The sequence below is a fragment of the Somniosus microcephalus genome, chromosome 19 (genome assembly GCF_052327205.1).
Source record: "Somniosus microcephalus isolate GS21.2 chromosome 19, FLI_Smic_1.0, whole genome shotgun sequence".
Classification (NCBI taxonomy): domain Eukaryota; kingdom Metazoa; phylum Chordata; class Chondrichthyes; order Squaliformes; family Somniosidae; genus Somniosus; species Somniosus microcephalus.
In genome coordinates this window covers 72,624,373-72,652,251 of record NC_141005.1, presented here as the reverse complement: position 1 = coordinate 72,652,251, position 27,879 = coordinate 72,624,373, and the positions used below count along the sequence as shown (strand labels likewise).

Here is a 27,879-nt window from a genome sequence, read left to right as displayed (position 1 = left end):
TTAAAAAAGTCCGTTTATTTTTAGATACATTTTCACAATAGATAAAAGTCATAGTTTTGCCATTTTAATTAATAATGCTAAACGCTAAGTAACAAACAGTAAACAATGAATGCAGAAGGTGAATCAGAGCCCATCGAGAGCCGAGCGGATGCACTAGGATGTGGCACAGTGTGCTGGGAACGCTGGAACTCCACATACACCGAGCGCCTGGTCTTGGCCGTGTTGCTGTGGAGAGGATCCCAGCAGAGGCCTCTGGCTCCCGAACAGGCGTCTGCATCAGTCTGTTATTCAGGGTCAAATAAATAGACTTTAAAATGCCAGGCAAGATAGAGAGAGGGCTCCACGATAAATAAGAGGTTTAGGTTCCTGTCGAGGCTACCCTGTTGAGTTCAGAGTTCAGCAAGCATCTTCCAGGTGCTCACGTATTAAATTAACTAAAATGGAGGTGAGCTCTTCAGAAGGAAGTCACATGGGCTTCCCTGTGCGCTGCCGATGTAAACTCTTTACGTTAGACTCCCATGAAGGAGTCGTGGGGATTCCTTCACCTTCAATGTAAACGAGTTACGTTAAGATTTTGAGGGATGTCACATGTACCTGCATGTGCTCTATCAACGAAGACCAATCCTGTTAAGGGGAGAGCTCAACCTGGTTGAGATAATGAAGAGCAGCAGTGAGTTGAGCGGGGCTTCCTTGGCACCACGATTTATCATCTCAGCATAACATCTGAGGTGAAGTGACAGGAACAGAGGTTTGTTGCTAGTGTAATGCAAGTGTGAAGATCGCGGCGTTGGAGTGAAGATAGCGTATATAACTTGCGGCCTGCTAACAAGATGAGATTCTCAGACATGGCGCCTTCGGGGTTTGTAACAAGACTGGCATTCTCCCGTTTTCATTAAGAGAAGTCTCACTCTAGTCACTGGGGCCTTTTCCCTAATCATACCCGCCATTTCCCAACCAGCGCTCCCCACGCACACCACTCGGCACCAAGCACGTGATGGGGAATTGGCCCTTTGACGTCAATCGTTAACTTAAGATTCAAATCTAAGGTGACTCTTGTTATAAATCTCATCATCAAGAAACTACTTATGAAATAACACTGGACGGCCAGCTGGTGGCGCCGTCCAAGGAGTATAAATACTCGGGCATTGGCCCCAGCTTGCCAGGGACATTTTGTAAGACAAGGAGCTAGTGAAATACAACTAGATGTCCATGTTCTGAAACAAGTTGATTAAAGCCTTGCTTTATGCTCAAACGAAGTGCGTAGTGAGTGTTATTACGTCAACTCTTTTGCTCAAATGCACTGTCCCGCCCGGATAATAAACACGTCACAAAGCACAGTTGCATAAAGACACTGCACTGTAGCTGCCCGCTTCTCCAAACAGCACTAAAGTGAATAGGGTGTGTGTGGGGGGGGGGCGGGGAGGAAGCCCAAGGAACTAAAAGGAACACTTCCCGTCTCAGTGAACGAGCACCACCCTCCGATCAAAATAAAATGATCACCAAATAAATTAGAAGTAAACCAGAAAGCAGCGAGTCCCAGTTTGGATTCTGCGGTGTCCCCTGTTCAGATATTCCTGCAGTTCTGAAAATTGTGTTGCTCCCCTCATTTTCACTCCTGGGGGTAGGTTTTGACTTTGTGCAATTGAAGTCAATGGAAATAAAAACCAGGAGTGATGTATCACGGGCTGCCGATTGACTCTCACCCGTTTAACACCATCTCACACAGTCAAAATCTGAAGATATGTGTTGTAGTGAAGATGGGGGAAGCAGTGGCAGGTGTAACAGGCGTAACAGGCGGCCTGCTAACAAGACAAGTCAAAGCCCCCTGTTGTTCTCAACCAATGTCTGTACAGTGCCCAGTGCAAATAGTGCCGAGGAGCACACTGGATCTAGTGGTTTTGATAGGACTGATTGGCTTACTGGGCTACTTCAGAGGGCAGTTAAGAGTCAACAACGTTGGTGTGGGACTGGAGTCACATATAGGCCAGACAGCAGGTTTCCTTCGCTGAAGGATATTCGCGAACAGTTGATTTTTTATGACAATCCGACTGCTTCATGGTCACTTTTACTGATACCTTTTCTTTTTGAAGTGAATTCAAATTTTCAAACCATGCCACAAAACCCAATTAAAATCAGCGAAATATTACAGGCGCTTCAGTGGACACCCTGGGGGCTTTCAAACTTTAAACATGCTGACCCAATGCTGTTCGGCCACTAAGTCCGTGTAACAGCGATGCTGTGCCCAGAGTCAAGGGGCTGACACTTTCGTGTCATCTTCCTGTCAGCCGTGGCTCAGTGGGCAGCACTCTCGCCTCTGGTCGTAGATTCAAGTCCCACTCCAGAGACTTGAACACAAAATCTAAGCTGACACTTCCGTGCAGTACTGAGGGAGTGCTGCAATGTCGGAGGTGCCGTCTTTCTGATGAGACATTAAACCGAGGCCCCACTATTCCGAAGAAGAGCAGGGGAGTTCTCCCTGGTGTCTTGGCCAATATTTATCTTTCAACCAACACCTAAAAACAGATGACTGGTCATTATCACATTGCTGTTTGTGGGAGCTTGCTGTGTGCAAACTGGCTGCTGCATTTCCTACATTACAACAGTGATTACACTTCAAAAGTACTTCATTGGCTGTAAAGTGCTTTGGGACGTCCGGTGGTCATGAAAGGCACTTTCCTTCTTTCTTCCTATGTACTGTTTTAACGGTAGATCCCTACAATTTCAGGTTAGCAAGACACACCGACAATTGCACTGAGAATAAGGTACAGAGAGAATCGAACCCACTAGCATTATCCGGCGAGGGGCAAGAGCAGTAAAACCACTTAAAGCCTCAAGTCGCTTTGGGCTAACTCTTCGAAACTGTTCAAAAATATAACAAATCCATCGCTCAGAGCCTCTGTGCCTGCCTCTTATTCGCTTCCAGTTGTAGAGAGGGTTCCCACGGAGACAGCTGTTCACTGACTGATTGGAAATGCAGTCTGCAAAAGGTGCCGAGGTCAGAGTGCGCAAGGCGGTGACGCTTTATCTCCCCACCACCCCCTCTCCGGACCGGATCCGACACTACTTTTATCTCTTTAACCGGTTACAGTCTGGTAACAATGACAAAGATCTCCGGAACGTGCTGTGGGGCTTTACTGCGAACTGCCACAGAGCTACCTCCCATCCTTTTCCGGTTTATTTTCCGAAACTCTTCGGTGATTTCCAGAACGGTTTTTCCTTTTGTTTCCGGCAGAATAACGAAGACAAACACCGCGATGATCAGGCAGTCGCCCAGGAATATCAGGAAGCAGAATGGGCCCAATCCCTCCTGGAAGAGAAAGAAAGGGAGGGTAACTAAAGAGTCTCAGGTTAAACACACAAACTCACCCCCAGCTTTGGTCAACTCAGTTACTTTGCTTATTTTTATTTAAATAAAAAGACTTCTATCTAAACAGCACCTCATCACATCTCTCAGAAACACCTCAAAGCAATTCAGATACAAATGAATTACTTTGAAATGCAGCTGATAATGACAATTTATGCTGGTTAAAGGATGAATGTTGGCCAGGGCACTGGGAGATCTCCCGAATCCTTGAATCGTGCCATGGGATCCTTTACACCCACCTGAGAGGGCAGACGAGGCCTTGGTTTTTAACATCTCATCCAAAAGACGGCACCTCCGACAGTGCAGCACTCTCTCAGCACTGCACTGAAGTGTCAGCCTGGATTTTGTGCTCAAGTCTTTGGAGTGGGACTTGAGCCACAACCTTCTGACTCGGAGGCGAGAGTGCTACCCACGGAGCCAAGTTGAGTTAACAAAAGCAGTGAGGACCATTAAAAATCCAGATTCTTTGCTATTTCTATCCTTTTGGTCATTTTCTGTGTTTCTTTTTTCCTCAGTTTTTTTAATATCATCCAAAACTTCACACCATGAATTCTTCCTCCCATTGATGTAATTGCCCCCAAGGTACCAGGGCTAAAAGGGTTAAATTATGAGGACAAGTTGCATAGACTAGGCTTGTATTCCCTTGAGTACAGAAGATTAAGGGGTGAACTAATTGAGGTGTTTAAGGTGATTAAAGGATTTGATCGGGTAGATGGAGAGAAACTATTTCCTCTGGTGGGAGGGTCCAGAACAAGAGGGGCAGAACCTTCAGATTAGAGCCAGGCTGCTCAGGGGAGATGTGAGGAAGCACAAAAGCTGTGGATACTGGGGCAATTGAAACTTTAAGACTGAGATCGACAGACACGGTGGACATGACATTAGAAGAGGAGATCAAAAAAGATCTCAAGATATTTAAGATAGAAAGGGGGGAGATAATTGATAAATTAATAAAACTTAGAGAGGATAAAACCCCTGGTCCAGATGGATTGCATCCGCACAGATTAAGAGAAGTTAGGGAAGAGATAGCAGCGGCACTATTACATATATATAAAAATTCATTAGAAAAGGGAATAGTGCCAGAGGTCTGGCGGACAGCTAATGTTATTCTTAGATTTATAAAGGGAGATAGAACAAGTTTATCAAGTCAGGGAACAATTAGCTTAACATTGGTGGTAGGAAAGATAATGGAATCTTTACTCAAAGATGTAATAGAAAAACAACTAGAAAATTAAAATATAATAACGTGTAGTCAGCACAGATTTCAAAAGGGAAGGTCCTGCTTGACCAACCTTATTGAATTCTTTGAAGAAGTAATAGAAAGGGTAGACGAGGGTAATGCAGTAAATGTAATATATTTGGATTTTCAAAAGGTCTTTGATAAGGTACTGCGGAGGAGACATAACTACGGTCAGAGCACGTGGAGTCAGGGAACAAGTAGCAGAATGTACAGCAAGCTGGCTACAAAATAGAAAACAGAGAGTAGGGGGTTAAAGGAATTTACTCTGCCTGGCAAAAGGTGGAAGTGATGTTCCACAAGGATCGGTGCTGGAACCACTGCTCTTCACCATTTACATAAATGACTTGGACTCGGGACTCAGAAGTACAATTTCAAAATTTGCCGTGACACCAAAGTGGGAGGTGTAGTCCAAAGGAGGACTGTGACAAAAGACAGGAAGATATTAATAAACTTGAAGAATGGGCACATAATTGGCAAATGAACTTCAATATAGATAAATGTGCGGTGATACATTTTTGTAGGAAGAATAAGGAGGCCACATAATCCTTGTAAAATAAGTGTCTAAATGGGGTAGAGGAGCAGAGGGTTTGGGGGTACACAGATCAGTAAAAGTTGCAACATAAGGGCATAAAAAAGCAAAGAAAGCACTGGATTCATTTATAGGGAGATAGAATTGAATAACAGAGAAGTTATGTTAAACTTGCATAGAATCTTGGTTAGACCACACTTGGAGTACTGTGAACAGATCTGATCTCCATATTATAAAAAGGATATAGAGACACTGGAGATGGTGCAAAAAAGATTTACGAGGATGATCCCAGAACTGAGAGGTTTATACCCAGCAGGATAAATTGAACAGGCAGAGGCTCTTTTCTGTAGAAAAGAGAAGACTGAGGGGTGACCTGATGGAGGTCTTTAAGATTATGAAAGGGTTCGATAAGGTAGACGTAGAGAAGATGTTTCCACTTGTGGGGGAGACCAGAACTATGGGCCATAAATAGAAGATAGTCACTAATAAATCCAATAGGGAAATCAGGAGAAACTTCTTCACCCAGAGAGTGGTGGGAATGTGGAACTCGCTACCACAAGGAGTGGTTGAGGTGAATAGCATCGATGCATTTAAGGGGAAACTAGATAAACAGAGGCAGGAGAGAGGAATAGGAGGATATGTTAATAGGGTTAGGTGAAGAAGGGTGGGATGAAGCTCATGTGGAGCATAAACACCAGTATGGACCAGTTGGGCCGAATGGCCTGTTTCTGTGCTTTTTAGATAGATTTTTGTTAGGCAAGGGTATTAAAGGATATAGAACCAAAACTGGTAGGAGGAGTTAAGTTGCAGATCATCCATGATCTAATTGAATAACGGAACAGGCTTGATGCGCTGAATGCTCTACTCCTGTCCTTATGTTCCTAGATACCAGGCATTGAAACCTATTCACAGTTTTCCAAGCGATTGTTATACTGAGGAGTCTCCCAGTTCTAAGATTTGTTTGTGATCTTACTTACCACAATAAATGGGAAGATCATTCCCAGAAGGACAAGGCCCAGCCACTGGAAGGAGCCGTTTATCACAAACGCAACAGGTCGGTACGACTGAGTGAAGATTTCGAAGGGGATGATCGCAGTCACGCCCGCTGGAAAATCAAACACATTCTCAGCGTCACCGCAGACAGTCCTGGTACACAGAGCAGCCAACTCAGTGAATAACCCCGGGGGCTAGACCCCCCTGCCGTGGTGGGACACCGCTCTCCCCCGCCCCTCACCTGCTGTGGTGGGCCTCTGCCCCTCTCCCCCCCCCCCCGTGGGGCCTCTGTCCCTCCCCTCACCCCCCGCCGTGGGGCCTCTGCCCCTCTCCCCCCCCTCCCCCCCCCCCCGTGGGGCCTCTGCCCCTCTCCCCCCCCACCATGGGGCCTCTGCCCCTCTCCCCCCACCCCCCCCTGTGGGGCCTCTGCCCCTCCCCTCACCCACCGCCGTGGGGCCTCTGCCCCTCTCCCCCCCCCCCCCATGGGGCCTCTGCCCCTCTCCCCCCCCCATGGGGCCTCTGCCCCTCTCCCCCCCCCCCGTGGGGCCTCTGCCCCTCCCTTCTCCCCACCTGCTGTGGTGGGCCTCTGCCCCTCTCCCCCCGCCGTGGGGCCTCTGCCCCTCACCCCCCGCCGTGGGGCCTCTGCCCCTCACCCCCCGCCGTGGGGCCTCTGCCCCTCTCCCCCCGCCGTGGGGCCTCTGCCCCTCACCCCCCGCCATGGGGCCTCTGCCCCTCTCCCCCCGCCGTTGGGCCTCTGCCCCTCTCCCCCCGCCGTGGGGCCTCTGCCCCTCTCCCCCCGCCGTGGGGCCTCTGCCCCTCTCCCCCCGCCGTGGGGCCTCTGCCCCTCTCCCCCCGCCGTGGGGCCTCTGCCCCTCTCCCCCCACCGTGGGGTCTCTGCCCCCCCCCCCCATGGTGGGCCTCTGCCCCTCCCCCCCCCCCATGGTGGGCCTCTGCCCCTCCAGTTTGTCAGTGAATAAATGTGAACTCACCAGGACCAATTCCATAGCTGAAGATATAAGCGAAGATGAGGCAAATGCTGCAGTATGGCATCCAAGTGAACTGATCCTGGAAAACAAGAGGTTGATAGAGAATCAAACATTACACACCGGGGATATCAGAACACAGAAATATCTAGTAATCCCCAGGTTTGTGATCAGCTCTCAGTAAAAGTGCCACAAGTATGCACGGCACCTGTCAGTGTGTCAGTCATAGTGACAGAGACAACAGCCAGACTATAAACCCCAGCGAACCCTACTATTGCTCACTCCAGGGTACCTGTTATTCTTTATATAATACCACCCCCGCCCCCTCGATTAGATCCCAGATACAGTAACACTCACCTGCAAAGGCAGGGTAATAGACAGGAGCGCTGCCCACAGAGTCATCAGGCTGTACCCTTTCCACAGCAAGGCCTTTCTCCCATCCCGCTCGATGAAGAATCCCTGTCCAAAAACAACAAAAGAACTTCAGCAACATTAATAAAGTGAGCCGCTCGAACAGAGGGCTGGATTTTTCCAACCTCGGCGGGTCCATGGTGGGCGACATCAGTGGCGGGTCTCGACCCCGCATCTGTCTCACCCCCGGCCTCCAACATGACTTTCCCCTGATTGGGCTGGTTGAGCCCCGCCCAGCGAGGTTCCCAGACAATTAAAAGGAAGCGGGTCTGGTGACGTCATTTGATGACGCGTCATCAGCAGGTTTCCTTAAAGGGGCCATGCCCAAATTAATTTTGACAGTTGTGCTGTCAGTGTTCTACAGCATTGAGGTGCTGCAAACACTGACACGCACTGCACAAAGGTGCATGGCTGCACCCAGGCTCTCGCATAACTCCCTCCATATGCTTATGGAGGGAGTCACAGCACACAGGGAGGTTCTCGTCCCTACCAAGGGGCGGAAGAGACCTCCCAAGGAGACCAACACAGCCTGGTTACACATTGCACAGGAGGACACAAGCAGGTATGTGGTCAGGAGGACCAGGCTGCAGTGGCGCAAGCCTTTCAATCATCTCAGTAGATCACGACACGTTGCTGCAAAGCCACACTCAACCTCATCCTGCTGTGCCTCTCATCACATCCCCACCACTCTGCCTTCTCTACCCTACTCCTGCATATCCTTACTCACACCAACTTACCGTACTCCTCCACCCATCCCTCTCTATCCACATTATCACTGCCCCATCTCACTAACCACCCCTCACACTCACCCTCATCCTACTGCAAGCATACCAACTAACAACACACATTGGTAGGCACTTGGGTAGTTTAGCCAATGTTCATGTGAAGTTTCTGGTAATGTGCTGTCAATCATTGAAATCTTTATTTTCAACACTTTGCGTTCTTGGACAGATTTGTGTGCACCTTTGAAAGTGTATTCGTGAGTTGCAGTGAATGGTGAGACATAACCCCCGTGCCTCCACCCCCCTCCCCTGCAATGGTGATGAGTGTGAAAGGAATGACTTGGACATTGTAGGGATGCTGTATGGTGCTGGTGTGGGGTGGTACCAACCTGGTGCATCATGTGGCAGCCAGGGTGTACAGTGTTAAGTAAAGCTAATCTGGACATGGTGAGGCCATCGCTGGCATCCTGGGCAGCAATGTGCATGGGTGATGATGCTCTGGGTCCAGTGCAGCGTCGGTTGATTGCAGAGAAGGCTGGTGTGGCTGTTGGTGCTGCTGATGTGCCCGGCGATGCTGGTGTTGGGGCTGATTGTGTTGGGATTCTGATGACCAAGGTGAGATTTTTTTCAAGGGCACCGATGCTGATGGAATAGATGGCAGCTGAGGTTGAGATGACAGAAGTAATCTGTCAATGGTGAGAGAGGTTGCTCCAAGGAGGTGACAGTGGATGGAGAGATTACTCTAAACACTTCAAAAGCTCAAAAGTGGGTTCCAAATACTGAAGGCTGAAGCTTGTGATTGGAAAGTGACCAGCTATAAAATGGTAGCTTTTATACCAGTTTGCAGCTGTGACCTAATGAAAGAAATGGAGGGTTGTTCCGAACCCGACATACTTACCTGGCGTGATCCCCGAGCGATGGGAACCTCGAGGGATACTTGGGAAAATGGTGATTCAATTGCTTTAACTACCCTGCTAACTATCAGCATTGCCTGACCCGCCGCTCAGTGCCGGGTCTGCACTAGGGAAACTCACAAGGAGGCGGGTTCCGAGCGGGACACCGGCCCGCTGGCAATCTTTGTGATTTTGACAGCGGAGCCGCCTCCAAACCCGCCCTGAGCGCCGGCGAAATTCAGCCCAGACCGTGCGAATCCCGTCCCCTCTCCACATCACTTCCTCATCTGACAGGCACTTACACAAATCATTGATGTGAGCAGGAGCGTTGCACCTGCTCCTAGCACCACATACGGTATCGTCCAGTCAGGAATTCCGGCTTCCTGGAACACTTCGGAAGAGTAGAAATAAATCTAGGGAACAGGAAATCAAGTAAACCTTAGTGTTGAGATCTTTATTTCACAGTGACAGCACACATTCAGTGTGCCTTAGTCATCTCTCTGACTCTCATTCTCTGCTTGTGCTTTTCCCTCTGTCACTCGGTCATCTCTCCCGTCACTGTCTCTGCCTATCTATCAGCTCTCTATCTCTCACTGTGTGTCTCTGCGAGCGAGTGTGTGAGTGTGTGAGTGAGTGAGAGAGAGAGAGAGAGAGGGAGGGAGGGGTGTGTGTGTGTGAGGAGTGTGTGAGTGAGTGAGTGTGTGAGAGAGGTGTGTGTGTGAGTGAGTGAGTGAGAGGTGTGTGAGTGAGTGAGTGAGAGAGAGGTGTGAGTGAGTGAGTGAGTGAGAGGTGTGAGTGAGTGAGTGAGTGAGAGGTGTGAGTGAGTGAGTGAGTGAGAGGTGTGTGAGTGAGTGAGAGAGAGGTGTGTGTGAGTGAGTGAGTGAGAGGTGTGTGAGTGAGTGAGTGAGAGAGAGGTGTGAGTGAGTGAGTGGGTGAGAGGTGTGTGAGTGAGTGAGTGAGAGAGAGGTGTGAGTGAGTGAGTGAGTGAGAGGTGTGTGAGTGAGTGAGTGAGAGAGGTGTGTGAGTGAGTGAGAGAGAGGTGTGTGTGAGTGAGTGTGTGAGAGAGGTGTGTGTGTGAGTGAGTGAGAGGTGTGTGAGTGAGTGAGTGAGAGAGAGGTGTGAGTGAGTGAGTGAGAGAGAGGTGTGAGTGAGTGAGTGAGAGAGGTGTGTGAGTGAGTGAGTGAGAGAGAGGTGTGAGTGAGTGAGTGAGAGAGAGAGAGAGGTGTGTGAGTGAGTGAGAGAGAGAGAGAGGTGTGAGTGAGTGAGTGAGAGAGAGAGAGAGGTGTGAGTGAGTGAGTGAGAGAGAGGTGTGAGTGAGTGAGAGAGAGAGAGAGGTGTGAGTGAGTGAGTGTGTGAGAGAGAGGTGTGTGTGAGTGAGTGAGAGAGAGAGAGGTGTGTGAGTGAGTGAGAGAGAGAGAGAGGTGTGAGTGAGTGAGTGAGAGAGAGAGAGGTGTGTGAGTGAGTGAGAGAGAGAGAGGCGTGTGAGTGAGTGAGAGAGAGAGAGAGGTGTGAGTGAGTGAGTGAGAGAGAGGTGTGAGTGAGTGAGAGAGAGAGAGAGGTGTGAGTGAGTGAGTGTGTGAGAGAGAGGTGTGTGTGAGTGAGTGAGTGAGTGAGAGGTGTGTGTGAGTGAGTGAGTGAGTGAGAGGTGTGTGTGAGTGAGTGAGTGAGAGAGAGGTGTGTGTGAGTGAGAGAGAGAGAGAGGTGTGAGTGAGTGAGTGAGAGAGAGAGAGAGAGAGGTGTGTGAGTGAGTGAGAGAGAGAGAGGTGTGTGAGTGAGTGAGAGAGAGAGAGAGGTGTGAGTGAGTGAGTGAGAGAGAGGTGTGAGTGAGTGAGAGAGAGAGAGAGGTGTGTGTGAGTGAGTGAGTGAGTGAGAGGTGTGTGTGAGTGAGTGTGAGAGAGAGGTGTGTGTGAGTGAGTGAGTGAGAGGTGTGAGTGAGTGAGTGAGAGAGAGAGAGAGGTGTGTGTGAGTGAGTGAGAGAGAGGTGTGAGTGAGTGAGTGAGTGAGAGGTGTGTGTGAGTGAGTGAGTGAGAGAGAGAGAGGTGTGTGTGAGTGAGTGAGAGAGAGGTGTGAGTGAGTGAGTGAGTGAGAGAGAGAGAGAGGTGTGTGTGAGTGAGTGAGTGAGAGGTGTGAGTGAGTGAGTGAGAGGTGTGTGAGTGAGTGAGAGAGAGGTGTGTGTGAGTGAGTGAGTGAGAGGTGTGAGTGAGAGAGAGAGAGAGAGAGAGAGAGAGGTGTGTGTGAGTGAGTGAGTGAGAGGTGTGAGTGAGTGAGTGAGAGGTGTGAGTGAGTGAGAGAGAGAGAGAGAGAGGTGTGTGTGAGTGAGTGAGTGAGAGGTGTGAGTGAGTGAGTGAGAGAGAGGTGTGAGTGAGTGAGTGAGAGAGAGGTGTGAGTGAGTGAGTGAGAGAGGTGTGTGTGAGTGAGAGAGAGAGAGAGGTGTGTGTGAGTGAGTGAGTGAGAGGTGTGTGAGTGAGTGAGAGAGAGGTGTGTGTGAGTGAGTGAGTGAGAGGTGTGAGTGAGTGAGTGAGAGGTGTGTGAGTGAGTGAGAGAGAGGTGTGTGTGAGTGAGTGAGTGAGAGGTGTGAGTGAGTGAGTGAGAGAGGTGTGTGTGAGTGAGAGAGAGAGAGAGAGGTGTGTGTGAGTGAGTGAGTGAGAGGTGTGAGTGAGTGAGTGAGAGGTGTGTGAGTGAGTGAGAGAGAGGTGTGTGTGAGTGAGTGAGTGAGAGGTGTGAGTGAGTGAGTGAGTGAGAGAGAGAGAGAGAGAGGTGTGTGTGAGTGAGTGAGAGAGAGGTGTGAGTGAGTGAGTGAGAGGTGTGAGTGAGTGAGTGAGAGAGAGAGAGAGAGGTGTGTGTGAGTGAGTGAGAGAGAGGTGTGAGTGAGTGAGTGAGAGGTGTGAGTGAGTGAGAGAGAGAGAGGTGTGTGTGAGTGAGTGAGTGAGAGGTGTGAGTGAGTGAGAGAGAGAGAGAGAGAGGTGTGTGTGAGTGAGTGAGTGAGAGGTGTGAGTGAGTGAGTGAGAGGTGTGTGAGTGAGTGAGAGAGAGGTGTGAGTGAGTGAGTGAGTGAGAGGTGTGAGTGAGTGAGTGAGAGGTGTGTGAGTGAGTGAGAGAGAGGTGTGTGTGAGTGAGTGAGTGAGAGGTGTGAGTGAGTGAGTGAGTGAGAGAGAGAGAGAGATGTGTGAGTGAGTGAGTGAGTGAGAGGTGTGAGTGAGTGAGTGAGAGGTGTGAGTGAGTGAGTGAGTGAGAGAGAGGTGTGTGTGAGTGAGTGAGAGAGGTGTGAGTGAGTGAGTGAGTGAGTGAGTGAGAGAGAGGTGTGAGTGAGTGAGTGAGAGAGAGGTGTGTGTGAGTGAGTGAGAGAGAGAGAGGAGTGAGTGAGTGAGTGAGTGAGAGAGAGGTGTGAGTGAGTGAGTGAGAGAGAGGTGTGTGTGAGTGAGTGAGAGAGAGGTGTGTGTGAGTGAGTGAGAGAGAGAGAGGAGTGAGTGAGTGAGTGAGAGAGAGGTGTGAGTGAGTGAGTGAGAGAGAGGTGTGTGTGAGTGAGTGAGAGAGAGAGAGGAGTGAGTGAGTGAGTGAGAGAGAGGTGTGTGTGAGTGAGTGAGAGAGAGAGAGGAGTGAGTGAGTGAGAGAGAGGTGTGAGTGAGTGAGAGAGAGGTGTGAGTGAGTGAGAGGTGTGAGTGAGTGAGTGAGTGAGTGAGAGGTGTGTGAGTGAGTGAGAGGTGTGTGAGTGAGAGAGAGAGGTGTGTGTGAGTGAGTGAGTGAGAGGTGTGTGTGAGTGAGTGAGAGAGAGAGAGAGGGGTTTGTGTGTGTGAGGGGTTTGTGTGTGTGAGTGTGTGAGTGAGAGGAGTGAGTGAGTGAGTGAGAGGTGTGTGTGTGAGTGAGTGAGAGAGAGAGAGAGGGGTTTGTGTGTGTGAGGGGTTTGTGTGTGTGAGGGGTTTGTGTGTGTGAGGGGTTTGTGTGTGTGAGGGGTTTGTGTGTGTGAGGGGTTTGTGTGTGTGAGGGGTGTGTGTGTGTGTGAGGGGTTTGTGTGTGTGAGGGGTTTGTGTGTGTGAGGGGTTTGTGTGAGTGAGGTGTGTGTGTGAGGGGTTTGTGTGTGTGAGGGGTTTGTGTGTGTGAGGGGTGTGTGCATCCTTCTCTCTGTTTCAGTCTCTCTCTTTTTCTTTTTCTGTCTATACTTATCTCTTGTCCGGTCTCTTTCTGCCTGTATGTCAGTCTCAGTCTGTGTCTCTCATTCTGTCTCCTATACTGAGTTCAATGCCACCTGACGATTAAATGCCACCTCTACTCACCGCATTGATGCCACACAACTGCATGGCGACTGTCAGCATGATGTTGGTAATGAGCTGCCAGCGTACCGAGCGGTCTCGGAACAGCTCCAGGGCGGTCTTCGCACGTTCCCCCATTGTCGCAGCCTGTTCAGCCTCCATGTCCTGAACCTCTTCGTAAAAGTCTCCCTGACCCCAGAGTCTCCGGAGTGCTGTGGGGCGAGAAACAAACACAGACAGTTATTTGGGGGAGAGGGGCTTCACTGGGAGTCTGGCATCTCCTTACAGACCTTAGTTTATAAATCCAACCCAGGAAAAGGAAATCGAGGGGCTGATTCATTCCGGTCTGTCTGATCTCAGCTGTTCCAATTGTTAACCCAGTCCTCGATTTTAAAATTCTCACCCTGATGTTCAAATCCCTCCATGGCCTCCTCCAGCCCTACAACCCTCCAAGATATCTGCGCTCCTCCAACTCTGGCCTCTTCTGCATCCCCGATTTTAATCGCTCCACCATTGGTGGCCGTGCCTTCAGCTGCCAGGGTCCTCAGCTCTGGAATTCCCTCCCTAAACCTCTCCGCCTCTCTACCTCTATCTCCTCCTTTAAGATGCTCCTTAAAACCTACCTGTTTGACCAAGCTTTTGGTCACCTGTCCTAATAGCTCATGTGGCTCAGTGTCAAATGTTGTCTGATAACGCTCCTGTGAAACGTCTTAGCTCCTCAAAATAGCGCTGGATTTTCACGGAAACAGGAGGGGCAATGATAGTGCAGCGCTACACAACCATTCACGGTTTTTCTAAAAGAGGGGAAATGGCCTGGTTCAGACTGGACCAACCCTGTCTTAGGTTTCACTGTTTGACCCTGTGTGCATGTTTCGGGGTCACGGAATGTGTTCAATAATCTAATCATAGCACCAACACCCAACCTGCCACTGGGACTATTGACTATTTTGCCAAAAACGTTTTGAATAAATCCAGCCCATGTAAAACACGGCCCACCCCCACCATCCCGCCTCCACTCACCGTCCACACACAGCTCCTTATTGCCCCTGTCGATCAGCAGGTATCTGGGGCTCTCTGGGAACCAGGGCAGCAAGACAAGCTGAATGAGGGCAGGCAGGCCACTGAAGGCCAGCAGCAACGGCCAGGCCGCCTCGGTGCCTAAAATCTCCCTGAGGAAAGACAAAGAGGGAGAGAGAGCGGTGTTAGAAAGCGACACTGTGAGTATTCACATCAACACACGCGCTCATGTAGTCTATAGCGGTGTCATCCAATAGGAATGGCTGACAGGCGTGGCTACCGCGTCAGTATTTAGCCACATGCACTAATTTTAGTAGAAAATGCCTTACACACAATACAGGTAAATGTACTTCACCCGTATATTTATATATACATGTATTTATTTAGCAAATATCTACCACCAATCAGTAATTGAAGAAGTAAAGCACTCACAATGATCAAAAAGGCACTCACACACTCTGCTTTTCATCCTACCATTTTACAAGCAAATGTACCAAAATGTTGAAGTTCACACACATTCACTGTGCGAATGAGTATTGAGGTCACATGCCCAGTGTCGATTATTCATTTTTAATTTTCTAATCAGAAATGTAATTAGCTGCATCCAGATTCCCAATTAGCAATCAGCAGGGTTGGAACTAACCAGTAGTTTTGAAGCTAAGGGGAGGGTCACTCAGTGTCAGGGGCAGGGGAAGAGCCTCATAGTAACGGGGCAGGGAGGGGCACTCATGATGTTGGGGTTAGGGGCAGTGCTCAGTATAATTTTTGGCCTCTCATGCATCCCCGACTACCTTCACCCCTCCATTGATGGCCGTGCCTTAAACTGTCTGAGCACCAAACTCTGGAATTCCCTCCCTAAACCTCTCCGCCTCTCTACCTCTCTCCCCTCCTTTAAGATGCTCCTCTTTGACCAAGCTTTTGGTCATCTGTTCTAACGTCTCCTTCTTTGGCTCGATGTCAATTTTTGTCTGTGTACATTCCTGTGAAGCATCTTTGTACATTTTACTACACTAAAGGTGCTATATAAATGCAAATTGTTGTTGTTTGTATCAAGGATTTGTCAGTAATAATGCATCCACCCTCAGAGGGGTTGTGGTTTTTTTGGGAGCACGGGGAGACTGGGGGGGGGCACACGGGGAGAGACTGGGGGGCACGGGGAGACTTGGGGGGGCACATGGGGAGAGACGGGGGCACGGGGAGAGACTGGGGGCACGGGGAGAGACTGGGGGCACACGGGGAGAGACTGGGGGCACGGGGAGAGACTGGGGGCACGGGGAGAGACTGGGGGCATGGGGAGAGACTGGGGGCAGGGGGAGAGACTGGGGGCACGGGGAGAGACTGGGGGCAGGGGGAGAGACTGGGGGCAGGGGGAGAGACTGGGGGCACGGGGAGAGACTGGGGGGCACACGGGGAGAGACTGGGGGGCACACGGGGAGAGACTGGGGGGGCACACGGGGAGAGACTGGGGGGGCACACGGGGAGAGACTGGGGGGCACACGGGGAGAGACTGGGGGGCATGGGGAGAGACTGGGGGGCACGCCCACATTAAATGGTTGACTCTTAATTCCATCAGGTGTCATCCACTTCCAAAGAACAAATTTTTGGAAAGGTTTATTTTAGCTGAACCAAGGGACAACTGAAACCATTGGTTGTCCCTTGGCAGGAAGCATGAGCTGAGTACTGGGTGAGATTTGTCTGTACAAATATTGAGAGTTTTACCTGAGTCCAACCACTTGTCCTATGAATTTACCAAAGGCAACAAACATTGCCCGGGTCAGAGACACAAGACCTCGCAGTTCCTTCGGTGCACTTTCCCCAAGGTACATACTGTGAACGTTGAGGCCGATACCTTCAAATAACACAACAACAAAATCTGAGCTGATAAAAACACACCCAACAGTACACCCATCAATAACACTCCCAACAGTACACCCATCAATAACACACCCAACAGTACACCCATCAATAACACACCCAACAGTACACCCATCAATAACACTCCCAACAGTACACCCATCAATAACACACCCAACAGTACACCCATCAATAACACACCCAACAGTACACCCATCAATAACACTCCCAACAGTACACTCATCAATAACACACCCAACAGTACACCCATCAATAACACTCCCAACAGTACACTCATCAATAACACACCCAACAGTACACCCATCAATAACACTCCCAACAGTATACCCATCAATAACACACCCAACAGTACACCCATCAATAACACTCCCAACAGTACACTCATCAATAACACACCCAACAGTACACCCATCAATAACACTCCCAACAGTACACCCATCAATAACACTCCCAACAGTACACCCATCAATAACACACCCAACAGTACACCCATCAATAACACACCCAACAGTACACCCATCAATAACACACCCAACAGTACACCCATCAATAACACTCCCAACAGTACACCCATCAATAACACACCCAACAGTACACCCATCAATAACACACCCAACAGTACACCCATCAATAACACACCCAACAGTACACCCATCAATAACACTCCCAACAGTACACTCATCAATAACACTCCCAACAGTACACTCATCAATAACACACCCAACAGTACACCCATCAATAACACACCCAACAGTACACCCATCAATAACACACCCAACAGTACACCCATCAATAACACACCCAACAGTACACCCATCAATAACACTCCCAACAGTACACTCATCAATAACACTCCCAACAGTACACTCATCAATAACACACCCAACAGTACACCCATCAATAACACTCCCAACAGTACACCCATCAATAACACACCCAACAGTACACCCATCAATAACACACCCAACAGTACACCCATCAATAACACTCCCAACAGTACACCCATCAATAACACACCCAACAGTACACCCATCAATAACACACCCAACAGTACACCCATCAATAACACTCCCAACAGTACACCCATCAATAACACACCCAACAGTACACCCATCAATAACACTCCCAACAGTACACTCATCAATAACACACCCAACAGTACACCCATCAATAACACTCCCAACAGTACACCCATCAATAACACTCCCAACAGTACACTCATCAATAACACACCCAACAGTCCACCCATCAATAACACACCCAACAGTACACCCATCAATAACACACCCAACAGTACACCCATCAATAACACTCCCAACAGTACACTCATCAATAACACACCCAACAGTACACCCATCAATAACACTCCCAACAGTACACTCATCATTAACACACCCAACAGTACACCCATCAATAACACTCCCAACAGTACACTCATCAATAACACACCCAACAGTACACCCATCAATAACACTCCCAACAGTATACCCATCAATAACACACCCAACAGTACACCCATCAATAACACTCCCAACAGTACACCCATCAATAACACTCCCAACAGTACACTCATCATTAACACACCCAACAGTACACCCATCAATAACACTCCCAACAGTACACTCATCAATAACACACCCAACAGTACACCCATCAATAACACTCCCAACAGTATACCCATCAATAACACACCCAACAGTACACCCATCAATAACACTCCCAACAGTACACCCATCAATAACACTCCCAACAGTACACCCATCAATAACACACCCAACAGTACACCCATCAATAACACACCCAACAGTACACCCATCAATAACACACCCAACAGTACACCCATCAATAACACACCCAACAGTACACCCATCAATAACACTCCCAACAGTACACCCATCAATAACACACCCAACAGTACACCCATCAATAACACACCCAACAGTACACCCATCAATAACACTCCCAACAGTACACCCATCAATAACACACCCAACAGTACACCCATCAATAACACTCCCAACAGTACACCCATCAATAACACTCCCAACAGTACACCCATCAATAACATACCCAACAGTACACCCATCAATAACACTCCCAACAGTACACCCATCAATAACACACCCAACAGTACACCCATCAATAACACACCCAACAGTAAACCCATCAATAACACTCCCAACAGTACACCCATCAATAACACACCCAACAGTACAGTGAGAGAGAAATTTGCCTGTAAACAAGTTGATGATGTTGCAGTTCAGCACCTTGGACAGTGCACGTGTGAAGCAGCAAGCCAGCATGATTGAAACAGTGGCCTGGTCCAGGAACCCAACTTTGCCCAGAATCTCAGCACTGAAGCAGCTTGATAATCAAGCATACAGTCAGAGGCCCAGTGCTTTGTCAAACCCATTCCATCACTTAGTTAAAACAAGGCTCAGTCTCACATCTTCTTAGTCAACTTAGTATATTGAAAACACTTGCGGGGTCAGGAAATCCTCTGGTCAAATGGACTAGCACATCATTCAGATGTCCCACAGTCCCTGTCTATAGTCCCAGAGGGTGTACATTATTTCTCTCAAGAGCTGTATTCCTTTTTAAGGTGTTTTGTTGGCTTGTCTGCCTCTCCCCCTCCTCCTCAACTGCTCCTGCCCTCCCCGCCAGACCCCGAGTGGGCCAGGAATCACCACACCACATCAGACTAAACAGTCGAATTACAGCTGTCAAAAATATTACGGCAAATCTTGAAAAACAACCAAAGAAGGAGGCAACAATTCTGCTGTTACCTGCATTGACTCCGTACAGGAACCTCCCCACCAGGATCATCTCGAAGGACTGTGCTATCTTGCTGAACATCATTATTATTGCTGCTATGATGGCCACAATGTTGTTGAACAGCAGAGTTTTCTTCCTGGAACACAAAACCATTGGTTTCATTAGGGGGAGCAATTCAGTAAAGTCAGATATTCCTCTGCAGATTACTGGTGTGGACGAGTCTAGGGGTGGTGGCCAGTCTGTGGGTGGTGGCCAGTCTAGGGGCGGTGGCCAGTCTGTGGGTGGTGGCCAGTCTGTGGGTGGTGGCCAGTCTAGGGGCGGTGGCCAGTCTAGGGGCGGTGGCCAATCTGTGGGTGGTGGCCAATCTAGGGGTTGTGGCCAGTCTAGGGGTTGTGACCAGTCTAGGGGCGGTGGACAGTCTGTGGGTGGTGGCCAGTCTAAGGGCGGTGACCAGTCTGTGGGCGGTGGCCAGTCTGTGGGCGATGGCCAGTCTAAGGGCGGTGGCCAATCTAGGGGTTGTGGCCAGTCTAGGGGCGGTGGACAGTCTGTGGGTGGTGGCCAGTCTAAGGGCGGTGGCCAGTCTGTGGGCGGTGGCCAGTCTGTGGGCGGTGGCCAGTCTAGGGGCGGTGGCCAGTCTAGGGGCGGTGGCCAGTCTGTGGGCGGTGGCCAGTCTGTGGGCGGTGGCCAGTCTAGGGACGGTGGCCAGTCTAGGGGGTGGTGGCCAGTCTAGGGGTGGTGGCCAGTCTGTGGGTGGTGGCCAGTCTAGGGGCAGTGGCCAGTCTAGGGGCGGTGGCCAGTCTAGGGGCGGTGGCCAGTCTGTGGGCGGTGGCCAGTCTGTGGGTGGTGGCCAGTCTAGGGGCGGTGGCCAGTCTAGGGGCGGTGGCCAGTCTGTGGGCGGTGGCCAGTCTGTGGGCGGTGGCCAGTCTAGGGACGGTGGCCAGTCTAGGGGGTGGTGGCCAGTCTAGGGGTGGTGGCCAGTCTGTGGGTGGTGGCCAGTCTAGGGGCAGTGGCCAGTCTAGGGGCGGTGGCCAGTCTAGGGGCGGTGGCCAGTCTAGGGGTGGTGGCCAGTCTAGGGGATCTGGCCAGTCTAGGGGTTGTGGCCAGTCTAGGGGCGGTGGCCAGTCTAGGGGTGGTGGCCAGTCTAGGGGCAGTGGCCAGTCTAGGGGCGGTGGCCAGTCTCAGGGCGGTGGCCAGTCTCGGGGCGGTGGCCAGTCTGTGGGCGGTGGCCAGTCTAGGGGCGGTGGCCAGTCTGTGGGTGGTGGCCAGTCTGTGGGCGGTGGCCAGTCTAGGGGCGGTGGCCAGTCTAGGGGCGGTGGCCAGTCTAGGGGCGCTGGCTAGTCTAGGGGCGCTGGCTAGTCTAGGGGTGGTGGTCAGTCCAGGGGTGGTGGCCAGTCTAGGGGCGGTGGCCAGTCTAGGGGTGCTGGTTAGTCTAGGGGTGGTGGCCAGTCTAGGGGCGGTGGCCAGTCTGTGGGCGGTGGCTAGTCTAGGGGTGGTGGCCAGTCTAGGGGCTGTGGCCAGTCTAGGGGCGGTGGCCAGTCTAGGGGGTGGTGGCCAGTTTAGGGGTGGTGGCCAGTCTAGGGGCGGTGGCCAGTCTAGGGGTGGTGGCCAGTCTAGGGGCGGTGGCCAGTCTAGGGGTTGTGGCCAGTCTAGGGATGGTGGTCAGTCTAGGGGCGATGGTTAGTCTAGGGGTTGTGGCCAATCTAGGGGTGGTGGCCAGTCTATTGATAATTCTTTTCCTCATCGAGAGGGAGGGCAAATTAGCTGACAAGTTACCCCTAGGCTGTTGGCGTGAGACCCCAGGCAGTGGCACAGTCCTACAGGCAAGCGACCTCAGCCTGTGGACGTGTTGCCTCGGCTGGTGGACAAATCACCTCAGCTTACAGATAAGCCACCCACAGTACTGAGCAAGTCCCTGTGTGCCAGTCTGCCTCACCTCCGGTCTGCCTCAAGGGTGGTAAATATCTCTAGACCCGAGACAAAAAGACTGGAATCCACGGAAAAGACATTTACACCTTGTGCATTATTTTCAGTGACCAGATTCCCGGTGATCCTTACCTCCCATACTTTACTGAGAGATGCCCAGCATTCAGGGCTCCAAGCAGTCCTCCGATCGGATAAATCGAGACGATCAGGTACCAGAGGAGTTTGACGGTAGTTTCGTCCAGCACTGTGCCAAAGCGCTTGATCCACGTTTCAGCAATGAATCCCTTAATAAACTGCATTACAGTTGTGCAAATAAACACTCTGGATTAGCAACATGAAATTCAGTGTATAAAATAATAGAAAGAAAAAAAGATTTGCATTTATATAGCATCTTTCATGACCTTAGGATCTACCAAAAGCCCTTTGCAGCCAATGAAGTGTAGTCACTGCAGAGTCAGGAATGTCTACAAGATGAGCATGGATTGGCGCAGCCTCGGATTTGCCCAAATTTCCCACATACTTGCCAGTGGCAGGAAATCTTGTCCAATGGCGGAGATTGTTGGAAAATCAAGGGCAGGCGTGAAGGGCGAGACTCCTCACAACTAGCAAGTGAATGGGAAATTACCACCTCATCACACCTATATCCGTCTTTTGGATGAGATGATAAACTGAGGCCCCGGTCTGCCCTCTCAGGCGGACGTAAAAGATCCCACGGCCACTATTTCGAAGAAGAGCAGGATAGCTCTCTCTGGTGTCCTGGCCAATATTTATCCCTCAACCAACATCACTAAAACAGATTATCTGATCGTTATCTCATTGCTGTGTGTGGGATCCTGCTGTGCGCCAACTGTCTGCTGTGTTTCTTACATCACAACAGTGATTGCACTTCAAAAAAGCACTTCATTTGCTGTAAAATGCTTTGGGACGTCCTGTGGTCGTGAAAGGTGCTATATAAAGTTCTCTCTTGAATATAAAATCTCGTTCTTATTGCTGACCAGGTTCTTTTTGGTAAGTCAATTAGTGTCTTACGACACGCGTCATGTACCCAACGAAGGAGCTTAGCAGGCCACTTGCCTGGAGTTTCGCTTTACCAATGAACTTCTGTATCCTGGGACAAACATAACTAAAAAAAATGTTGTAAAAAAAAAAATCGGAAAATGCCTTTTGCTCCTTGCTTTCTGATTTTTCCCTCCCTCTGTCCCTGTGTGGAGTCTCCTATTCAGCTCCTTGTGACGCCTCATCCCGAGCTTCAGAAGACCGCTTTCCCCCCCACACCGACCAACTCGCAACCGCTCGGTGAGTGAAACTCTCAGCTCCGCGATGGCCACAGCATTTGTAGGTTTAGTATTGTGAACCCACGAGAAACTCAGCTCAGACTGCCCCGGAAACTGTTTCCACTGGGAGGAGAGCCGGTAACCAGAGGACACAGATTTAAGGTAATTGGCAAAAGAACCAGAGGGGAGATGAGGAGAAGTTTCTTTTACTCAGCAAGTTATGGTGATCTGGAATGGACGGCCTGAAAGGGCGGTGGAAGCAGATTCAATAGTAACTTTCAAAAGAGGATTGGACAAATACTTGAAAAGAACAACATTTGCAGATATACGGGGGAAGAACAGGGGAGGGGGGCTCGTTGGAGAGCTCTTTCAAGAAGCCAGCACAGGCAGAATGGGCCGAATGGCCTCGTTCTAGGCTGCAGGATTCCATGACTCGTTTCATGTCAGGGCACTTTCAGCCTGCCGTGGGGGATTTTCATCCCATCAATCTGGGCAGGTTTGCTCCCTCGAACCCCGGGGGAAAAGGTCGGTGCCTTACCCACTGCACCATCCAGTCCCCAAACTCTGTCAAAGCGGTCGTTACCTCGGGCCTCTTGCCGGGATTACATGTAAATGATCCGCTAAACCCCTTTCACTACAAATGGGAGCTGCTTACCATTGAAGGCGAGTTGATGGAAGACATGTTGAATCCATATTGGAAGCCACCTCCAATCCCGGTCACGAGGATCAATGGGAGAAGCATCCGTCCCTGGAGCTGCAGTGTGAACAAAGGGAGACAGGGATCACAGTTTAAACTCTTCACACTGGTGAGAAGAGCCACTCAAAGATACCACAGAACAAGTGAGTGGGCAAAACTGCGGCAGGTGAAGTTCAATGTGGAAAAGTGCGAGGTGGGAAAGAGCACTTTGGGCCCAAGAAAGACAGATCAGAGTATTTTCTAAATGGCGAGAAGCAGGGAACTACAGAAGGGCTGGAATACAAGGGGGTGAAAGTTATCTTACAGCTGTACAGAGCTCTGGTTAGACCCCATTGGACACTGCATTCAGTCCAGGGCACCGCACCTCAGGGAGGATATATTGGCCTTGGAGGGGGTGCAGCGCAGATTCACCAGGGCTAAAAAGGTTCAATTGAGGACAGGTTGCATAGACTAGGCTTGTATTCCCTTGAATATAGAAGATTAAAGGGGTGATCCAGTTGAGGTGTTTAAGATGATTAAATGATTTCATAGACTAGATAGATCAAAACTATTTCCCTGTTGGGGGAGTCCAGGACCGGGGGGCATAACCTTAAAATTAGAGCGAGGCTGCTCAGGGGTGATGTCAGGAAGCACTCTTCACATAAAGGCTGGTGTAAACCTGGAACTCACTCCCCCAAAAAGCTGTTGAGGCTTGGGGTCAATTGAAAATTTCAAAACGGAGATTGATAGATTTTTCATCTTTCGATTAGGCACTTTATAGCCTTCTGGACTCAACATCGAGTTCAATCATTTTAGACGATAACCTCGGCCCCTATTTTTTCTCTCACATGGCAACTGTTGATGATTCTGCCAGTGCCATTTACACTTCATCTAGAGCCATCTTTTGTTTCTTAACTTGTCCCATTACCATCTCCTTTTGCCTCGCACCATCATCCCTTTTGTCTTTAATCTCTCCAGCCTTCCATCCTATCACAGACCTTCCCTTTTGTTCTTTCCTCCCCTCCTCCCTTTTCCTGCCCCCGCACTTGCTTAAAATCTGTTACATCTCTAACTTTTTCCAGTTCTGATGAAGGGTCATCGACCTGAAACGTTAACTCTGTTTCTCTCTTCAGGGATGCTGCCTGACCTGCTGAGTATTTCCAGCATTTTCTGTTTTTATTTCAGATTTCCAGCATCCCCAGTATTTTGCTTTGGTATTGATAGATTTTTGTTAGGTTAGGGTATTAAGGGTTACAGAACCAAGGCGAGATACAGATCAGCCCTAATCTCATTGAATTGCGAAACAGGTTCGAGGAGATGAATGGCCTCCTCCTGCTTCTATGTTCCCAGCAACAAAAGCTCAAATAAACGTCACTTATTTAACAATGGCAACCACACACATTGGTTTGTTTTGCCATACGTCACTGTAAAATAAGCACAACTTTGTGTTTGAATGGGGTTTGCAATCTGTGACTGTTACCAGTCACAGCTGATGTTCACCGTGGCCATCTATTACTGTGTTACATCCCCATTTCCAAAAATATTCACATTTATAAAGCACCGTATCCTGTCGTCGAAATGACTCAAAGCACTTCACCTGAATGACTATTGAAGTGAAACGGCAATGGTTGTTCCAACTGAGCCACACTGCCACCCAGAGGCATCGCAGTGCTCACAAGTGTGAGAGGAAACAGTGACGTTCTGATTGTAAACCATGGACTGCTTCGGTGTAAGTGAACGCCCTCTCTAAGTAGGACAGATATTCACCATGCGCCAATCCTATCACTGGGATTTGGACAGTCTGCAGTCACCAGCAGAATATTACTGATATCAAGTCTCAGTGAGGAGATGATCGTTCTTGTCTCAAGTACTTTCGGAGAAAGTAAATCCAGCTCACACCTGCTATCTCAGCCAATATTTCAGGACTAAACCTTCCTCACAAGTGCTCCAGTGCCTCCTTTTCTGCACTAGAAGATATTGGTGATATGTTGAAGCAACCCGCAACATTTTTCGAGCATTTTTCTCCAAAGTTGATAAGTTAATAGGAAGGAGCTCAGACGAGCTTAGACAGTGTGAACCCACCATTACAACATGCACTCAGAACAGTAATGGGCACTGGTTGGTACAGTTGTTTCAACACTGTCCATTCACCTCTGGGATCTGTGCTTGAATCCAGCCCACACCAATGGGATACCGGTGTCTTTCTCTGCCAGTTGTAAGGGTTCTTTATGAAATGTGTTTGAGCAATGATTATTGTCCCATCCAACACTCCCAGGCCATGTGCAGCATGGGTTAGATACAGAATAAAGCTTACTCTAAACTCCCCTATCAAATACTCCCAAGGCAGATACAACCTGAGTTCGATACAGAGTAAAGCTCATTCTAAACTCTCCCATCAAACATTCTCAGTGCAAGTACAGCACAGGATAGATACAGAGTAAAGCTCCCTCTACGCAGGCCCATCAAACACTGCAGGGGCTGGTACAGCACGGGTTAGATACAGAGTAAAGCTCCCTCTACACTGCCCCATCAAACACTCTCAGGGCAGGAACAGCACGGGTTAGATACAGAGTAAAGCTCCCTCTACACTGCCCCATCAAACACTGCAGGGGCTGGTACAGCACGGGTTAGATACAGAGTAAAGCTCCCTCTACGCAGGCCCATCAAACACTGCAGGGGCTGGTACAGCATGGGTTAGATACAGAGTAAAGCTCCCTCTACACTGTCCCATCAAACACTGCAGGGGCTGGTACAGCACGGGTTAGATACAGAGTAAAGCTCCCTCTACACTGTCCCATCAAACACTGCAGGGGCTGGTACAGCACGGGTTAGATACAGAGTAAAGCTCCCTCTACACTGTCCCATCAAACACTCTCAGGGCAGGAACAGCACGGGTTAGATACAGAGCAAAGCTCCCTCTACACTGTCCCATCAAACACTGCCAGGGCAGGTACAGCATGGGTTAGATACAGAGTAAAGCTCCCTCTACACTGCCCCATCAAACACTCACAGGGCAGGTACAGCATGGGTTAGATCCAGAGTGACGCTGCCTCTACACTGCCCCATCAAACACTCACAGGGCAAGAACAGCACGGGTTAGATACAGAGTAAAGCTCCCTCTACACTGCCCCATCAAACACTCACAGGGCAAGAACAGCACGGGTTAGATACAGAGTAAAGCTCCCTCTACACTGCCCCATCAAACACTCCCAGGGCAGGTACAGCACGGGTTAGATTCAGAGTAAAGCTCCCTCTACACTGTCCCATCAAACACTCATGGGTCAGGTACAACATGGGTTAGATCCAGAGTGACGCTGCCTCTACACTGCCCCATCAAACACTCACAGGGCAGGAACAGCACGGGTTAGATACAGAGTAAAGCTCCCTCTACACTGCCCCATCAAACACTCCCAGGGCAGGTACAGCACGGGTTAGATTCAGAGTAAAGCTCCCTCTACACTGCCCCATCAAACACTCACAGGGCAGGTACAGCATGGGTTAGATCCAGAGTGACGCTGCCTCTACACTGCCCCATCAAACACTCCCAGGGCAGGTACAGCACGGGTTAGATTCAGAGTAGAGCACCCTCTACACTGTCCCATCAAACACTCCCAGGGCAGGTACAGCACGGGGTTAGATACAGAGTAAAGCTCCCTCTACACTGCCCCATCAAACACTCACAGGGCAGGAACAGCACGGGTTAGATACAGAGTAAAGCACCCTCTACACTGTCCCATCAAACACTCACAGGGCAGGAACAGCACGGGTTAGATACAGAGTAAAGCTCCCTCTACACTGCCCCATCAGACACTCCCAGGGCAGGTACAACATGGGTTAGATCCAGAGTGACGCTGCCTCTACACTGCCCCATCAAACACTCACAGGGCAGGAACAGCACGGGTTAGATACAGAGTAAAGCTCCCTCTACACTGCCCCATCAAACACTCCCAGGGCAGGTACAGCACGGGTTAGATTCAGAGTAAAGCTCCCTCTACACTGCCCCATCAAACACTCACAGGGCAGGAACAGCACGGGTTAGATACAGAGTAAAGCTCCCTCTACACTGCCCCATCAAACACTCCCAGGGCAGGTACAGCACGGGGTTAGATTCAGAGTAAAGCTCCCTCTACACTGTCCCATCAAACACTCCCAGGGCAGGTACAGCACGGGGTTAGATACAGAGTAAAGCTCCCTCTACACTGTCCCATCAAACACTCCTAGGGCAGGTACAGCACGGGTTAGATTCAGAGTAAAGCTTCCTCTACACTGTCCCATCAAACACTCCCAGGGCAGGTACAGCACGGGGTTAGATACAGAGTAAAGCTCCCTCTACACTGTCCCATCAAACACTCCCAGGGCAGGTACAGCACGGGTTAGATACAGAGTAAAGCTCCCTCTACACTGTCCCGTCAAACACTCCCAGGGCAGGGACAGCATGGGTTAGATACAGAGTAAAGCTCCCTCTACACTGTCCCATCAAACACTCCCAGGGCAGGTACAGCACGGGTTAGATACAGAGTAAAGCTCCCTCAACACTGTCCCATCAAACACTTCCAGGGCAGGTACAGCACGGGTTAGATCCAGAGCAAAGCTCCCTTAATTGTGCCATCAGTGCGCCTTAGCCTCAGAATGACAGCCCTTACTGCACCAGTGCGACATCTCCATTTCACACAGCAGCCTTCCTTGGTGGATTCTGAGTGACAATTCCAATTTCAAGCCAACTTATTCCGGCTCTTTGCACCACCCAAATGCATCTGTGTCAGCAAAACCAATGGGTAGAAGAGAGCCATGCTGTTAGGTATTCTGCAAAGGACAGGAATGCACAGGTAAAGTAATAATCAGGAAGAATCCATGGATAGAACGTACCAGTTTCTTCAGCATGGTGTCGTTTCGATGTGTTCAATAGGAACTCCCTGTCTTCTGTCATTCCCGTTGGGTTTGGCTGTCTCTGGGTGGAAGCG

At 49.9% G+C, this 27,879-nt stretch overlaps 1 protein-coding gene across 1 annotated transcript; it reads right to left on the bottom strand.

Moving 5' to 3' along the window:
* LOC147104625 (solute carrier family 2, facilitated glucose transporter member 11-like) lies at positions 1–27,879 on the bottom strand. The gene is made up of 12 exons (XM_085962043.1): positions 27,785–27,879; positions 22,898–22,996; positions 21,101–21,261; positions 19,057–19,181; positions 16,115–16,244; positions 14,399–14,547; positions 13,403–13,590; positions 9,435–9,545; positions 7,464–7,565; positions 7,113–7,188; positions 6,108–6,235; positions 1–3,307 (listed from the first exon to the last, which is right to left on the bottom strand). The coding sequence occupies exons 1-12, from the start codon at positions 27,797–27,799 to the stop codon at positions 3,083–3,085; spliced, it is 1,509 nt and encodes a 502-aa protein (XP_085818169.1). The 5' UTR covers positions 27,800–27,879; the 3' UTR covers positions 1–3,082.